General features: G+C 37.1%; 2 protein-coding genes across 3 annotated transcripts; one reads left to right on the forward strand and one right to left on the reverse strand.

The window, feature by feature from the left end:
* The first annotated feature begins 587 nt into the window (after positions 1–587).
* Positions 588–4402, forward strand: LOC137946274 (probable LRR receptor-like serine/threonine-protein kinase At1g14390). Of its 2 annotated transcripts, XM_068792501.1 has the most exons (8): positions 588–733; positions 931–2361; positions 2571–2704; positions 3063–3282; positions 3357–3565; positions 3709–3749; positions 3849–3960; positions 4055–4402. In XM_068792501.1, the coding sequence occupies exons 2-8, from the start codon at positions 1107–1109 to the stop codon at positions 4301–4303; spliced, it is 2220 nt and encodes a 739-aa protein (XP_068648602.1). In that variant the 5' UTR covers positions 588–733; positions 931–1106; the 3' UTR covers positions 4304–4402. The 2 variants fall into 2 exon arrangements, with proteins under 2 accessions (XP_068648602.1, XP_068648601.1); XM_068792500.1 differs by having other exon boundaries at positions 588–2361.
* A 383-nt stretch (positions 4403–4785) lies between these two features.
* On the reverse strand, positions 4786–12483 carry LOC137945403 (ubiquitin-conjugating enzyme E2 2-like). Its single transcript, XM_068791284.1, has 6 exons — positions 12216–12483; positions 11336–11469; positions 11198–11223; positions 7507–7596; positions 6811–6899; positions 4786–5262 (listed from the first exon to the last, which is right to left on the reverse strand). Exons 2-6 carry the CDS (start codon positions 11458–11460, stop codon positions 5134–5136), a joined length of 459 nt encoding a protein of 152 aa, XP_068647385.1. The 5' UTR covers positions 11461–11469; positions 12216–12483; the 3' UTR covers positions 4786–5133.
* Positions 12484–18791: the final 6308 nt, after the last annotated feature.

The raw sequence follows: 18791 nt of genomic DNA on the forward strand, positions 1-18791 counted from the left end.
GCCCTCAGTCGACAATAATATCTAGAAACTTTAGTAAAAGGAAAGCGCCACTGATTGGGTTATTGGAAAATGATCGGTTCAGAAAGAGAGAGAGAAATTCTGACTCAAGCAAAAGAAGAAGAAAAGGGATGCAAGCAAACCAACAGACAAGAAACGCAAATAAACAATGGCGACTGCTAGTGTGAAAGAACCGACAAAAAAAAATAAGATTAGTTTAAAAGAAAAGAAATGATTAAATCAGGATTAGTCTGCATCAAATAACCACAATCATGGGACCTATGATAACGGTTGTGGAGGCCTTTAAATATTAAATACGACACAGTAAGTAGCGCCAATGCCGTTCCAGCATGTGAATCGGACACGGATTTCGTTATATTATAAAACCGGTTGAATGAGAACGAGAAGGGAGCTCTCACAGGGATTTGCGTCACTTTGCATGTATGGAAGGATTGATTGAGCTTTTTTTTTTATTTTTCGCTTTTGGTTGAAGTAGGTGGAGATCCACCGCCGTTCGCTTTTTCCAGTTTTTTCGTGACGTTCATATTTCTGGCATTTATCCTTCTGTGAGCTTTTTGGGTGCTTGTTTTCGTACTACTGAGATTCCACTCTGCCCAGCTGTAGCGCGCATTTCTTCTTCTTCTTCTTCCTCTGGAAGAGCAGTGGTTGTCACAGTCTTTTCTGGGTGGGAATTCTTTATCCTTGTTCTGCATTTTCCGTAGGAAACAGACAGAAGGTAGTTCTTTCGTTCTTATATTACTGGTTCTTGTAATCTCAGTCTGTTTTGGAGGAAAGTTCTTCGTCTTCTAATCTCACGCATGTTAATGCATGCGTCGAATGTTCAGTTGCTCTCTGTGATGGACACTTTGTTTTGGAGCATGAGGTTCTTCTCTGATATTGGCAGCTTTTTTCTTGTCAAAAAATGAATTTCAGGTTATTTGGTTTGATTTGGTGCTGAAACGTCTTCCTGGTGACCGAGTGGCTTTGTTCCGCATCGTCTGTTGTGAAGTTTTTAAAACAATTTCTAATTTATCGGCGACATTTTATTGTTGATGTTGAGATTTTCATCAGTCTCTCTGCCACACTGAGATATCTAATTTTCTGTGATTATGGATATCCACCCCGAATTCTCTCTCTATGTAACGGTTTTTATTGTTCTACTCTTTTCTCCGTTTTCATCCGGACGATTAAGCTCGTCCGAAGCCCAAACCCTGTTCAGATTTCGGAGTCAGTTAGAGTACCCACCTGTTATCAAATGGTGGAGCAGGTATACGGATTTCTGCTCCCTCCCTTCTTCTCCATCTCTCACGATTGTCTGCACAGAGAACCGAATAACTGAATTAACTGTCACCGGTGACAAGGGGCCTCCTCCTCCTCCTCCTTCCCTTGACTCGACCAGGTCCGCCCAGCCGTTTCACGTTTCTCAGCAATCCCTTTCGTCGAGATTCTCCATTGATTCTCTTTTCACCACTCTCTCGAAGCTCCACAGTTTAGAGGTTCTCTCTCTTGTTTCCTTGGGGTTGTGGGGACCTTTTCCTGTCAAAACCAGTCGGTTCTCAACGCTTCGAGTGTTGAATCTAAGCTCGAATTTCATTTATGGGCAAATACCGCAACAAGTTTCTTCCCTGTCCAGCCTTCAGAGTCTTGTTTTAGACAATAATTTGCTGAACGGAACGGTTCCAGATTTTGGTGGGTTAACTGGTCTTCAGGAATTAGACTTGGGTAATAATCTTCTTGGACCAGAACTTCCCTCTTTGGGGAACAAGCTTGTGAGTGTTATCCTCAAGAGCAATAGGTTCCGCTCCAGCATCCCTTCCCAGTTGAAGAACTTCAATGAGCTGCAGAAATTTGATGTTTCCTCCAACAAAATCGTGGGTCCGATCCCTCCTCTGTTTTCCCTCCCACAAATTCAGTACGTTAACTTGGCCGGAAACCAATTGAGTGGTGCCCTTCCTTCGAACATAATTTGCAATAATGAACTGGGATATGTGGATCTCTCCCACAATCTTCTGATTGGAAAGCTGCCTGCGTGCATTCGATCAAATTTTTCAAACAGGGTTGTTTTCTATTCCTGGAATTGCTTGTCTTCTGTCGATTCTGTTCATCAGCATCCCCATTCGTCTTGCCATGAGGAAGCAATAGCGGCTGTAGCGCCACCTATCACAAAGAAGGCATCAAAGAACAAGTTGGTGCTGGTGCTCGTTATTTGTGGGGCAAGCATTGGGTGTTTGATCGTTCTGGGAATATTAGGTTGGATAATTTTCAGGAAAATGGTGTCACAGAACGCAGATAAGGCTCTGGTTCACAAATCTGTGACACAAAAAGCGCCAATGCAGGTTCCTTCAAGAATGGTTGCCGATAACAGTAAGTTTTTCAACCTTTGTCACTGGTAATTTGATTCATCTACCAAATATGAAAGACTTTCTCTTACTCTAGTTACTGAAGAGGAGCGTATTTCTTTGAGCTTACTGATCTGAATGCCCAATTCTGTTTCATGTCAAAAATTTCTAAATTTAGTGAGAAATTCTTCCTTTGAATGTGGCTATTGTGTAAGAAGCAACTTTACTTTGCAGGACACATGTCTCAGGGAGTAAAATTGGGCGCCATGGGCCTCCCACCCTACACTGTTCTAACTCTGGAGGAGCTTGAAGAAGCTACGAACAATTTTGACCCATCAAATCTGATTGGAGAAGAGTCCAAAGGACAGGTAAGAAGAGGAGCCATCCCCAACCTCAATCTCTTCTTCTAACAATATTGCTGATATTCTAGGAATTGAAAAGAGATGCTTCGTTTAGTGCTGCTCTAAACTGAAGATGACTGTGGCTTCAGAATTATAACTCAGTTTTTTGTGTATGCCTGCAGCTGTCCTTATAGAATCCAAGCTTTTCGTTTCTTTCTTTCTTCTTTGTTATTTTTACAGTTATCCATTATGACTGTAGTTCTTCGAATCAATGCATAGGCCTCTTGCTTGTTCTTACTCTTTTGCTATTCTTTATTCTTATTCTATTCATTACTAGTTTGAGGTATTTTCTCCTTTAATTTGGACAAACTAACTGGTTTTGCAGATGTATAGAGGCTGGATGAGAGATGGATCGGTGGTGATGATAAGATGTGTAAAATTGGGACTGAAGTTTTCACACCAGAACTTAATGCAGTACATGGAATTCATTTCAAAGATAAGGCACAGACATGTAGTCAGCATTCTCGGCCACCACATTGATAGTAACTCTATCTATTTAGTCTTCGAAAGTGTTTCTAATGGAACACTTAGAAGTCACCTTACTGGTACTAAGAAAAATCACTACCCAGCTTTCTGTGTTCTTGCTTCTTATAAATCATAGCTCATTCTGATTTCTCAGGTAGGCAAAATCAAGAGATGTCGAAATGGCCCCAAAGAGTATCCACTGTTATTGGTATTGCAAGGGGCATCCAATTCCTGCACACAGGGCTGGTGCCAGCGATTTTTGGGAATGATCTGAAGATAGATAATATAGTACTGGATGAGAATCTCATAGCAAAAATCAATGGATATAATCTGCCTTTACCTTCTAAAGATAAGATTCCCAAGGTAACATGCTCAGTTTGGCCAAATCCCTGCAAGTTCTTCAACTATTATTTCTTAGAATTCTCAGATACAGCTTTAAGAATGCAAGTTTGTTTTTTGAAATAAAAGATCAATGGTTCAGCTTACTTATCATTTGAAACTGCTAGGCTGGGTCTGAAAGTCCCAACAGATCTGACAATATTCGCAGGTAAATCATCTTTCTCTACATGAAACTGGTCATTTAGAAAAAAATTCCAGAAATATACAAAATGGGTTCAAGTATTTACTGAAGAGAATCCTGTTGCAGCAACTCAGATGGCGAGAAAGAAGATATCTATCAACTAGGTGTCATTCTTATACAAATTGTTACAGGGAATCCCATCTCATCAAAAAAAGAAGTAGAAGCAATGAAGCAAAAGGTGAGCACAGAGGGAGAAACTCCTTTTGTCAGGCAACTTAATTTTTTTAAATGTTGGAAACTGAATATCGTTACTTCTCTATGTTGAGGAACAGCTTGAGAGGAGCCTAGCAGATGGCCCCAAGAAACTGCAAGCTGCAATAGATTCCTCCATGAGAGGCGCATTTGTTTATGAATCAGTGAGGAATGCAGTTGAGATTGCGTTAAATTGCCTTTCTACAGATATTAACAAGCGTCCGTCTGTGGATGATATACTCTGGAATTTGCAGTACTGCATACAGATTCAAGATGGATGGACCAGCAGTGAGAACCTTAGTGCACAGTCACAGAGATTTAATACGTAGGTTTCCTCTGATTAGTAATTGTTGCATTCTATTGTTCTTCATAATTCAACTTCAGTAATTTGTAATATGTTGAAGAAATTTGTAAGAAAAATTGTTGAGTATCTACAAATAATTATATCAGAAAATAATAAATAATTATTTTTTTTAGATATTAAAGTGATTTTAAAGTAATTGAACGTCAAAGCTTCAATAATGAAATAAAAATCAAATAAAATTTTGGAAATTTTCGATAAGAGAGACTAGCCAGGATCTTACAAGTAGGTCCTCTTCAATGCGGACCACCTAAGGGAGTGAACTATCCGGTAAAAACTATCCAGAGCAGTCGGTTCTCCTCAATGCGGTCCTAAGGGAGTGAACTAGTTTGAGCAAGACTGCTTTGACGGCTTCCAAATCGATTTTGGCAGCATATCTGAATGTTCCATCCTATTTTGTAGCCTTTGATTGATTGACGAATCCATGATCTAATAGAAATAAGTTCTGACTCAGAGGAAAAAATATACCAAGCATCAAGCGCTCATTTCTCTACAGAGTTTGGACAGTAAGATGTATCATTTCCAGCAAGTAGTTTGGACAGCCGAGGCTGATGCCTTCCCAAAGGAAACAGATACAAGACAGTTATGTACATAGAACATTAAAAGGCAGCAAGCCAAAGACACGGCAATAAAGGAACTAACGAAAACAAGCAAAAGTCAGAAGGCAAGCAGATATCTGAACTCAGTTGGCAAGCACAAATGTTTCTTCTCTGAAAGGTGGCAATATCACTCAAGAAAACACATTCACAATTATGCAGCAAAGAAAGGGCAGCTCTATCCAAAGCATGTTGCAGAAAGTTAGTCTGCAGTCCAGCTTTGCTCCACAATCTCACGTACTCTACGGTTGTATTCGCGCTTGTTCTCACTGAACATACGTGCCGCTTCTGAATTTGCAGGTGAATTTGGATTTGGATCACATAGCAAAGACTGCAAACGAAACATGGCCTAGGTTGTTCAGTGTCACATGTAAATAAGGGAGAGAAATAAAGTCCAATAATCCTTGCTGTAGTTTACTTCAAACCAATTAATTAAATCATCTGTAAATTCATAGAGATGTAAGACCCACATTAACCTCAAACACGTAAAGAGCTACTCTTGCTTTATACAGTAAACAAACACTAGTTAAAAGGTAAAACCTCACCCAAAATTTCAAGGTCAATTATCATTACTGTAAACTGATTGAATATTCAACGAGCCACCTACTTAAGCTTCACTAAAGACCTGGAAAAAAATCCTACAATTGCCTTTTAAAATAGTGTGTTTTCTGTCTGTGAAAGTTGAAGACAGCTAGTTAGAGGAGAAAGTTTGTCTAGCGTGTTGTACAAGCCATAATGACATACATGCATCAAAACGTCAGATTGAGATCCCAAGGCCCAAAAATTTCAGTATAGCATTTTAATGTGAGATAATAGAAGATGGTAAGGCCAAAAGTAACATGTATATCATTAGCCAGGATAAGATAATTAACACATAAAGCAACAGTTGGACTTTGGAACTCCTAAGGTATAGGAGCTCATCAACTGCCCTTCTTTCTAAGTGCACACATATAAGGTTGTACAGCAGGAATAAGCATGGTCACCATGTCCTCAGCAGAAGCTAAACTTATTGCATAGTTAATACAAACTGAACCATCAATAAAGCCAGAAATAAGGTAATAGAGTTCCACATTAGAAAGTGTTAAAGATAATAATTTGGTTATACGGTATAAAAATAGGCCTCCTAAGTGACTAGTTATTTTGGGATGGAACCGAGCTCAACCTAACAATGATCAAAGTAGGTTGGGTTGTGGCCTAGTGTGTATTCCCCAGGTTATTTGTGTCGTGTGGGCTCAATGACTTGAGAGCCCCGTTGTTTGTGTTTTCTGGACATGCCACAGACCCTTTATGTGTAAGCCTGGGCATAAGGGGGTGTTGAGTGGAAAAAGATTCAGAAGTTTTAAGAGAAGACGATTAGGTAAAAAGTTTAGCAAATAGGTTTCCTAATTGGCTAGTCATTTTGGGATGGAACTGGGCTCAACCCAACAATAATATCAAAGCAAGTTGTGTATATGGGCTGAGGCCCAACGTGTGCTCCCCAAGTTATTTGTGCTGTGTGGGCTCCATGAGGTGAAAAACATGTTATTTGTATGTTGTGGACACATCTGAACAAGAAAAGGGAGTGTTGAGTAAGACAAAGTTCCACATTGAGAAGTGTTAAGAAAAATGATTGGGTTATAAGGTTGAGCAATAGGTCTCCTAAGTGGTTAGTCATTTTGAGATGGAATCAGGCTCAACCCAACATAATGCTTTCAATATTTATTTCTCAAAGCATCCATTCCAGACGAATCAATGAAGAATTAATTTCCACACAAGGCTTTGAGTATTTATTTTGACTATTAATTGAAACTAGTAGTCTAAGAAATTAAGGAGATACCTATCATTAGTGAACTTCTATATCTCATACATGTTGAGGAGCATATTTTATAGGTTAGACTACCTGAATAGATGTGAGTATTGCAGCTACATCATATATGGGGCTCCATTGATTCTGTAAAATATCCAAACAAATACTCCCATCTGCATATACTGAAAGAATTCAAAACAGCTGCATTAGACTTGAGAAGATTAAAAAAAGTTATAAAAAAAATTCCTCCACAAAAAAAAAAGAAATGGGCTCAAATGATTGAACAGAAATAGTTTGCTAAATATGCCTCATTAAAAAATCTTAGCACCTCAATCCCAAAGTTTCAATGCCTTTTGCCTTGCAGTGCTGCTTAACAGACGAGGTTGCACATTTGGCTCAATATCTAATGGGCGCAGATTCCAGATCATGTATTAAAACTTGTCTACTTCCCTAAACTCTAGAAGATCCCAACCTATCAATTTGCCCAGTCATAATTCTTTTATTTTATTGTCGTCCTTCTTGAAATTTTCTCCTTTTTGAGACATTTTATTTTTCCCTCCCAAGTTAGCAAAAAACAATGCTCCCTTCATGTTCAATTAAACAACAAATAGCCTCCCCTCTGAGCTTCTATTTTCTTTTTTACCTACTTTCAGCCTTCTGCGCTTCAAATAATATCTTCCATTTTTATTTACCAATACTTCTCTATTTAACTAAATTCACAACACCAACACAATTGTTGAAGCTCAATAAAATGAGAAATGAGTAGGGATAATCCAGTTTGCATCTTACTATTAGGATGGAACATCCGAGAAACAAATCGAACAGTAGGCGGCTTATTTGGATAATCCTCTGTGAATTGGAGAGTTAACTTGAACGTACCTGAAAAACTCAAATATATTTTAACTCGTGAAAATAATGCACAAGACAGGCAGATTACAAGCAAGGAGAACACTAAGGTTTACAACATAGTTTACAAAAATGATCTAGTCAGAATTGGTTAGCAAAAAAAATGCAGTACATACAACATAAGGAAACAATTTTGACCAGACAAAGTGCATTGAATATACTATCTGGCATAATTTCCACATATAGCAATAAATTATGGTCTAATTACAAATACGACCATAAGTATTTGCCTCAGTTAACATCCAAATGGAAAATGCTTTAAACAGGGTGAAAACATCAATTTTCATCATTTATTCAAAGCTTCTACAACCACTTTTCCCTCACCTTCCCCATGCCTGTTCATGAATAAGAATCCCGCTACCTTTTTTTTTTTTTGATAATTTTTTTTTTATAAAGAATCCCACTACCTATACGAATCCATTAAGGCGATAAGCATACCAAATGAATCTGTCTCAATTTTCAGATAAAGTTACCAAGCTTTTAAGTTCGCTTCAGTTAGCTTCTTATATTAGCTGGCAAGAATAATGTGGAAGGAAAAGGAATCCGCACAGCTCTTACAACTTCAGTAAAAAATACAGAACTGATCAACTAATCCGTCAAATATCAAACAATATTCCATGTCGATAGCTGCAGTTGCCCCTGCTTATTGATATTGAAAAGGGATCCAATAAGGCCAAGGCATCTTGGCATTAAAATATCGTGCAAATTGGGAAACTACATAACAACCAGCTGTCAGCATAACATTACAAAAAAGGAAAAAAGAATGCTTAAGCATAAGTCCACATCTAACCGCGATGTCTCACAGCATGTCTTGGATTTCAAGATACCTTGTAGGAATAGGGGTCCTCAGGACCCCTAAACAAGAGCAAATTTCGCTGAGATATCTTGCAACTTGGGCAAGATATCTTAGATCTTGTATCAGAGGAGATATTCACACCTCATGCAATATGACCCAGACCTCGTATCAGGTCAATAACAATCCGGTACAGTAACCACTAATCAATTTGTGGAACTCCGGCATGGTAAAAGACAAACATATGGAACAAGTCATACAAGTTTTGAACACTTGAATTCATGAATTTCTTTGGTAATGAACAGTTACCAAACTCAAATCCCACAGATAGTGGTCCCCACTGTTTTTATATCAGCATGAGGACATTCTTTTGCTTATTTTGGATCAAGCTTCAGACTAGGTTAGGAGTTTAAAATTTTATGCAGGAAAGGAAAACAGCATCTCTAAGTGAAGACATCTCTCAAAGGAATTGCCATGCCGTCTATTAGTAAATATCATATGCTCTGTGCCACACTATTGTGCGTTCTTTGTTGTTCACATAAGGAGCATGCTCCTGTTCTACAGCATATTTCAAGTTTTGAAGGAGCTTAGGAACTAAAAACCTCAGGAAGAAACCATGAACATGACCTCCAAGAAATATCCCAAATGCCAGGTTCGGACACTCATAATGCATGCAAGAGGAAAGGAATGAGTTTGTAAGTGAAAGAGGATAAATTGAGAAACTCCAATCTCTAGTTGTTAAGAAGCATTCCTCCTTGTCTATACCTCATAAGGAACATTCCTCCTTTCTTGTTTCTGGAGTCATGTTCCTCGATCAGCTAATGATAAGGCTGATTCTCTTGCTTGCAAAATAAGAAGTTTCCCTCCAATCTCTAGTTGTTAAGGGAATGCTCCTTAATTAATTGTTTCCCTCTGTTGGCTTAATAAAACTCATCATTTTCAAAAAAAGAAAAATTGAGAAACTCCGTCTATTATACATATAAACACATGTACAAATACAAATAAAACGTACACAGACACACAGACACACACACATATATATAATTCACAAACGTAGACACTCTCTCTCTCCATTATACATGTACACATTCAGTAGCCAATTCACATATAATACATGTGGACTGAACTAGGTATCCAAAATGAATCAAGCCACTAATTTGGCAGTATTTGACTTTTGACTGGTAAGAAATAACTTTGAGCCATCCAATCATGGTTAATTTTTCTCTTTGTAGATATGTTGCTATAAGAAAAATAAGAACCTAAAATTTGAGTGATTTCACTCAATGTTTATCATCCATCACTAATGAATGACTTCAATGGTGAAAATTAGGATTAGGCCCTCCTAAAAAATACTCTCAGAAAAGTTTCTACAACAAATAGCATGAACAAAGACACATAAAATATAATTAAATATTACCTACAATCATCCTCCCCAGAATGTTGATAGTTATGCTCAACCTCTTGCTCTCATAGTTCTATCGAGAAAAGAAAACATAAGCAACATTGGGGCAGTACTCTTGTTCAAATAGAAATTTTTTATTTCGAAGCTGTGGCTTCAAATCCCACACTCAACACCAAAATTTCTGTTCTAAAAAAAATAGAAATTTTTATTTTATAACAAAAGAAAGGAAGACCAGGCCCACCACCACAAGAGAATGGGGAGGAAAATACAAGAGGGGCCAGCAGAGAAGGGAATAAGAGAGGACTATTCGTTTTCGTTATATAAATTTTTAATTAACATGAATTAATGCCCATTTATAAATATTTTTTGTTCTTTTTTTTTAAAGAGAGAGAGTAGAGTGAGGAGAGAGCAAGAGAGCAATGGATGAGTGTAACAGAAATAGACCAGGTGACTGAGTGCATATATCCATATACAAAGGATGAGTATAACTGTCATGAATAAAAGGGCATAAAGGTTGCCCCCACCTTTTTTTAAGATAAAATTTTCCAATAAGATACAAGTTGATGCCATTTTCATGAAGGTATGTTTGCTTCATTTGACAAAAAAATTGTGCATGAGGTGAATGTAAGAATTTAAAACAAAGGGAGTCAGTGCAACTTATCCCACAATTTGTATTATTGCAAGTTTTCAGGTGGTTAACTGTATTTACAGGCTGGCAATCCAAGTCCTCCAATTATAAATTACTTATGTAGATTATTTAATAAAAGATATCATGATTAAACCAAACATCCCAAGGACACCTTTCAGCCAAACCCTTTGATGTTTTTAGTGCATTTCATTTTTTTGTTTTAGCACTATTCAGAGACTGTTTTATAAGCACCCAAGGACACAGCCAAGTGGCAGTCCTCAAACCATAATCCAATAATTTGATAAGTCTCAAGGAAGATATCAAATGGAAGCGAATTATGTAAAACCCTGAACATAGAACTAGTATACCACCAAAACATGATAATAAAAGCACCAAATGAGACAGAATCAGCACTCAGAAAAGCACATCATAACATAAAGGTACTAGCAAAGAATTGCTTGAACAGGAAATATTTGAAGTTTTAGCAACCAAGAAATGACTAAAAAGTGTGACCAAACAGAACAATTGCAAGGTCGTCTCCTTTTCTGGTTCCTGCCTCTTATTTTGAAGCATAATATTGTACCCTTTTCTCCTTCAATGAACTTATTTTCTTATTATGCACCAAAGGATGTTGGCAATAACAAAGCTGAGTGTGATAAACTGTTATAATCAAATAGAAACCATGTGCTAATATCAAGAAGTATACAAGGACATTCTACAGCAGAAACCAAAAGGAGAAAAATAAACTAACCTCCATCCCAAGGAGTGTCATCTGGACTGCACACAAAACAGCAAGATTTCATTGAGAACAAGAACCATTTGAAAACCATAATAAATAACTGAACCAGAAAATTTTTAATCCAAAAAATGATGAATTTATGCCCCTTACCCAAATATGACAGCATTCCAAAGCATGATATTGTTGTCTTGGGGTGCGCCACTTATGCCAGCGGGAGGATCCTGCTGGAGTCTCTTAAAATCTCGCATCAGCCTCTTCCTTGCTGGAGTAGACATCCTCACCACCTATAATATTCCCAGCAACAAACTGAATGATAAGAATTACAACTCAACATAAATTCTAAGCATGTCTGACAAACATACTCCACCTAATGAGGAGCACGGAATTTATAGAACTCAAAATAAGACTTCTGGTTACTGGGGCTTCTGAGAAATAACCCAATTTAACACAGAACTCGATGCAAATAGACAAAACCAATAGGAAAAGCTCCGGAACTTGACAAAATGAAGTCATACGTGTCGTATTGTGAGAAACTAAAGATGGAACTGATTCATAATTCTCTATAGAGAACTGGAGACGATTCCGCTCTCCAATTCTAACAGATCCCAACCCACAACTCATACCAAAAGCTATAACCATACCATAAAAACTCTTTAATTCCTATATGAAAATTATAAAATAAAAGCGCGTTCAGCAGAAAACAGATAGAGAACGAGAAGCATCGAAAGAAGTAATGAAATCATTATCAGACAAATCATCACGAACGAGATGGATCAGTCAGTATTGGAGATCTTATCGCCGTGAAGGTTAAATGATATGGCCACATTCTTAAATTCCTGTATCATTAAACTTTATTTTTATCTTTGCAGGAACCAAGATTAGTAAACTAATAATAACTGAAAAACAACCTATCACTCCAGAGATCTTCTCGTGGAAATAAATAGTTCATACACAACGCGACCAAAAGTAAAACAATAAAATAGACAAAGAAAAGAAAAAAAGGAACCCGGAACTGGCCGGTGCATATTACCCTATAGAAAGTAGAGCAATCGGTTCGGTTACAACGCCAATGCCTTAAGGGTGTGTCCCAAAGTTTTGCAGGATCGATGAGAAAAAAGGTATCGCTGCAGCCTTTAGGGTTTGGGCGTCAAAACCCGTCGATGAGAGTGTGCTCGCGGGGGTGAGAAAGAGAGAGAGAGAGAGAATATATGCTTGTTTCAGCTTTTATGGCGCGTTCTGGTCTGCCGTCTCCTCTCTCATCCTTCTCCTTGCGTACTTCTCCCTTGGGTACACCACCTCCTTGTTGCGGGCTTTAACTCTCTTTTAACTTGTCTACTTAAAAAGCGTAAAAGCTACTGACAACAGCAGCCACTTGTACAATTTCCTACCGAAACATTTTACGTTACCGTATGTGGACGAAGGCAAATGACAGCCAGGTTCAGTTACTGCTTCAAACTTGCAAAATTGCATAAGGCTCCAAGATTCAATGTCGTTATCTCTACGCACAAAGAGAAATCCAACTATTTTACAAACATCTCCTTGCAAACATTGAAATTTAAACAGAGTTCGAACGAAACCTCGCCCAAGAAATTTAAACAGATTTATACATGATGCTGTAAACGAATAACCAACAATACGTCGGTCTCCTTGCATCGCCCATTTGGGTCAAATCTCATGATCAAGGATACGGGTGAAATGAAACAAATTTTAGAGATCTTGAAAAACACAGCATGGTTCATGTAAACTACCCACTTCATGCGTTCGAAAGTTTTACATTGCACAAATAAGTTCATGTAAACTCAAGCAAACACTCAAAGACATGGAACTGCTGTTAGTGGAAGTTGAAGAATGCTCGGCTCTGTAACAATGACAAAAAAAATAACCCAATTGACCTTGAAGACATTTACAATCCAAACCACAACCTCTAGCATTTTAGTTAGTCAAATTTCAAAAGCAGTCGGTAAAAAGAACTTTAATCTCATCTTAAACTCTTATCTTTTTCCATGTTTCTATGTTCTCATCTTAACACTTGATGAACTCGTCATTGCTTCCCTCAAAACTCTCTTTTTCTTTCTCTAATGATATCCGAAAAGCTCATAATTTTCCCCTTGCATCTCCCAAAACCTCCAAAAGTTGTCTCTAAGAAAAAAATTTGTTTGAAAACCTCTCCACTTCTTGATATCCCTTTTTATTTTTTGGCAAGATCTTTGTTGGTACGCTTATAAGAGAAAATGATTTTGTATTGGATTTATTTTATGGAATTATGGGAGCCATGTTTTTGCACTTGATGCTCTCTGGTTGAAGACTGATAACTAAGATATCGTAAAAGTAAGAATTTGATTAAGTATCTATTAAACTTTTTTGTTTAAGTATTCTATTTTTATATTATACTTTTTATTTGACTTTAAATTAATATATTATTTAGATTACACTAAAATCTAGCTTTATTTATGAACAAAATAACTTATTTGATTATTGATTATATTTATGACTTTTAATATTATATTAAATTACTAAGTTACGAGTGATAATTTAGATATTGTAGTAGTAAGAATTTGATTCAGTATCTAGACATTATATAAACCAACTCGTCTGTATATACGAAGTTTGCACATTTCTTGGAAAAAAATTAAAAAATTAAAACCATCTAGTTTTTGTTAAGATTTACTCTGAGATTTCTTCCCTTAAGGAAAAAATATGTAAATATTCTGTAAATCCTATGATTGTGTAATCCCGTTAATCACTCATAATTCTTCCATGTATATTTTGTAAAACGGCTATTTAAGCCAATGATGTGAATGAGAAATTAAGATTGAAAGTGAAGTATTATTTTCGAGTTGGTATTAGAGTGGGAGAATCATCTCCTTCTCCTTCTCATCGCTGAAGAGCAAAGCAAAAGCTCTGTTCCGTAATCTCAGTCGACAGACTCTGTTTCGCCGCGAAACAGAGCTTTACGCCGACGACCGTAGTAGATGGTGAATATAAATTGTTTTAGATGAGATTCCATTCAGGATGTAGACATATTATGTTTTTATACAAAAAAACTCTCTCACTTTGTTTTGTTTCGGATTTTCTTAAAATAAAAAAGTAATTAAAGACTATTTGAAATAATATGAATATTATTTCTATTCATAAAATCATACAAAAATATTAAATATAAATATATAACATAACAATGTTATATTAATATTTAAATTAACAGAAAATTAAAAATATGAAATTGAATTAATATTTAATATAAATATATATTATATCAAATTTCTAATATAATTTGAATAATAATAGAATAAAAATTCTAATAAATAATAAGCCTGGCTTGGGTAAATTTTTCTCTTTTTTTTTTTTCTTTTATAATATCACAACACAAATCGTCAGATGTAGAAGAATGCCTAGGGATTTCTATCATAGGATTTATGGTATATTCCACTTGGTTTGTGTTGATGTATTCTTTTCATTAGGGTCTGGTTAGAGGATCGTCATTCTGTCTATTGATTCGATACAGATACGGAAATAGAATGCATCGGCCAATTAGATTCTCTCCCTTTGTCCCAAATTTATACTTAATTGATTTGATTCAATCTGTTAGAATCGGTTTTTTTCATATGAATCTAAAAATTTGAAGTCTTTATTTTGAATCATGTTAGAGCATCTCGGTTCGATAGAGTTCATTAATATCCGAGCTCATTAGTTTACCCCCATCTATCTGAATAATGGGTCTCGACTCGGGAGGAAGAACTGGTAATAAGCACAAAACCATCCACTCTGGTTCCACGTTTGTTCGGATAAAATGCTTAGCTAATTCTATGCGTCTAACAAAAAAATCCTTTCTTCTTCCAATTTTTCTATCTTCCCATTCATTCCCGGTGGAACCTCTTCCCCTAATTCCTTCCATTCTGCCAATGAATGATCTGTAATAGTGGTTTCTGAAACATAATCAGACCTGCGTTTTTTACTTATCTATCGTTATTTGACTAACTCCTCATCAATCTCGATTCATTTCAATATGAACAACAATTTTTTTAACCGATTTGATCGGCCGAGGCCTTTTTTTTTTTTTTTCTTTGATTTTTTGTTTCTAATCCTAACTCTTTTTTACTGACGAGCCATAGCAATTTCACCTATCAAAGCAACTAAAAGAATTATAGAAACAAGTTCAAATGGAAAATAAAAAACCGTTGATAAATGAATCCCAATTTGTTGAACGTTACTTATCAGGTCCTATTCTATAATCTGGCTTGATCTTGTAGTCCAAATAATCCGAGCCACTGCTCGGCCTTCCATCAGAAAACTTCGCCGACCGACGAATCGCTGCGAAAAAAAGGAGTTGTTCGGAAGTTCCGCAGGCCGCCGACGATCGTAGCCGAGCCAGTGCTTGGCCTTCCATAAAAAAGCTTCGCCGATCGACGAAGAAGAAAAAACAAAAAACAAGAAGGTGAAAAGCCTCATCGGCGCCGGTCCAGCGTGCGTCTCGACGAAGAAAATTTGCACCGATGATGGCCTTCCCGAAAACCGTCAGCCCAACCGACGCCGGTGAAGGGGAAGAGACGCATTGTCGAGCGTCTCGACGAAGAAGAGGTACAGTAAATTTTATTTGTTCGTTTAAACTTAGGTCCGGGTTATTTATTTGCCGAGTGACCCGGTCTCGGACGGACCAAGATCAGCCCAGCAAAATAACGTGAACCAGACCAGACCAATTTTGTTTTTTAGAAAGCGAACCGGACCAGACCGAATCAGTATACGGATCGGACCAATATTTTTTTTTGGTGTCCCCGCCGATCTTCTTTTCATCATGTCGAAGGAATCAACACTGATTATTCATGTGCAATCCGAAAACTCTGGTTTTACAACCAGCGTCACTCTTACCGAAGTCAACTATGATGTATGGTCCCAGATCATGGAGATGCAAATTGCACGACGAGAATAATTCGAATATATTATGGGAAAAACACCATTCCCACAAGAAACGGATGCCTCTTATACGAAATGGTATACTGAAAATCAAAAAGTCAAGGGGTGGTTGTTAACCTCTATGTCACCAGATATTATGAAGCGCTATATTCGGCTGAGTACCACATGCGAAATATGGAATGCTCTAGAAAAAGTTTTTTATAATGGGTCAGATGAATCACAATTATTTTCATTGAATCAGATAACTTTCTCCACCCAACAGACTGGTCGCCCTTTATCAACGTATTATGGTGATCTTGTGGAAATTTTTCAAAAACTTGATCATCGTGACAAGACTATAATGAAAGATCCTGATGATGTGATTGCTTATAGAAAATCCGTTGAAAGACTGCGTGTTCATATTTTCTTAAACGGATTGGATGTAAAATTCGAACAAGTCCGTGATGAAATTCTCAGAAAAGACCCGATATTGGATCTTGAAGAAGCTTATGCCTATGTACGTCGTGACTCTGTTCGTAGAACCACTTTAAATAGTGAAGTTGATCGTGTTGAGACATCTGCAATGGTAGCACGTCGAGCTAAGCCTAAAATAGCTCGACCAACTGGTCCTAACAGTGATCAAAATCGAACATCAGGATCTCAGAATTGTAGCTATGAGGTTGGAACAACCAAACCAGAGAGCATTTGTACTCACTGTGGTGAGACTGGGCATATAAAGTCACGATGTTATGAACTTATCAGGTATTCAGAATGGTGGGATCCTACAAAAGCGCCTCGCAAACGAAACTCTAAATCAAATAATCATGCTTCCGTTGTAGTAGCAGAACCTTCCACCTCTCACACAACTGAGGATGCATCAGTCTTAATCGCTACATCTGGTAAGGTTCTTAATACTTCCGCTCCTAGTAGAAATAGTGAATGGATAATTGATTATGGTGCTACTGATCATATGACATTTGACAATCATCATGTTAAAAGTATGAAACCATCTGAACAACATATCGTATCTACAACAAATGGTACTCCATCTCACGTTATTGGAGAAGGTTATATCACTCTCACTAAAAATCTGAGTATTGATTATGTATTAGTTGTTCTAACCCTCAATCATAATCTATTATCAGTTGCTCAAATAACTTGTACTCTGCATTGTATTGTGGTTTTTTGGCCTAACCTTTGTGTTTTTGAGGACATTCGAACTCATAAGACAATTGGGTATAGTACTAGAAGGGGTAAACTCTATTACCTTGATCTGTAGCCAAAAAGTTTTCATCGGTTAGCTCAAGCGTTCTCCATGAAGAAAAAATCGGCAGATTTTGATATTTGGTTATGGCATAAACGGTGGGGTCATTCATCATTTGGTTATTTAAAGAAATTGTTTCCTACACTTTTGGAAAAATTATCTATTTCAGATTTTAAGTGTGATGTATGTGAATTGGCAAAAAACCATCTTGTTCCATTCCCAATAAGAATGAATAGGAGTCCAATACCTTTTATGATTATTCACTTTGATGTGTGGGATCCAACAAATATAACCTCCCTTACTGATAAACGGTGGTTTGTTTCTTTTATTGATGATCACACCCGTATGACTTGGATTTGTTTAATGAAGTCAAAAAGTGAAGTTAGTTCATTGTTTAAACAATTTCACAAAATGATAGTCACTCAGTATCATTCTACAATACGAACTCTTCAAAGTAACAATGGGGAAGAATTTGTGAATCAAAGTTTCAAAGAATATCTAGATGATCATGGTATTACTCATCAAACTACTTGTCCGTACACCCCTAAGCAAAATGGAGTTGCAGAGCGAAAGAACCGCCACCTTCTTGAGGTTGTTCGTGCTTCCTTGTTTGAAGCTCATTTGTTGGCAAGTTACTGGGGTGAAGCCATCACAACTACAGCTTACCTTATCAATCGAATACCTTCGAATGTGTTACATTTCAGACTCCCTTGAGTGTTATTCATAAAACCATAAGTTCACCTGCTGTGCCGAATCTACCACCTAAAGTTTTTGGGTGTGTAGCCTTTGTTCACCTCCATAAGTCATTGAGACATAAATTGGAACCTCGAGCTCTCAAGTGTGTTTTTGTTAGTTATGCTCAACATCAGAAAGGTTATCGTTGTTATCATCCTCCATCTCGCAAATTGTATGTCACTCTTGATGTAGTATTTCACGAAGAAAACATGTATTATTTTACTCCCAAGTCTTCAATACAGGGGGAGAACAGGATTGAATTGAAGACCCTTTATCATCATTTGGATATCTTGGATACTACAAGTGGTCAATATTCTGATTACAACTGTGGACATCCAAATAATTCACAGGATGGAGAAAGACAAGACCAGATGGAAGTGATGCAACCAGAGTCTCAGCCGCCATCTTTCCCCCTTCATAAATGTACCAATGGATCAATTGTCTTCTGAGTCCGAGTCTATGTCTGAACCTCAAGTAAGTTCCGAAACTCAACTAAGAGTGCTACCTCATCGAACCACAAGAGGAAAACCTAGAGTCAATTATGAACCTCTTCTCACCTCTAAATCTCAGTATCCCATGCATAATTTTGTGTCTTATCATAGATTGTCAAAGGCAAATGAAGTATTTGTGAATCAATTATTTGCTATATCTATTCCTAATAGTGTGCAGGAAGCCTTGAAAGATTTTAAATGGAAAAAAGCCATGAATGAAGAAATGAGG

The sequence above is a fragment of the Aristolochia californica genome, unplaced genomic scaffold (assembly GCF_029961685.1).
Source record: "Aristolochia californica isolate CCGP_79_NKW_82.1479 unplaced genomic scaffold, dmAriCali1.0.hap1 SCAF_12, whole genome shotgun sequence".
NCBI classification, from domain to species: Eukaryota; Viridiplantae; Streptophyta; class Magnoliopsida; order Piperales; family Aristolochiaceae; genus Aristolochia; species Aristolochia californica.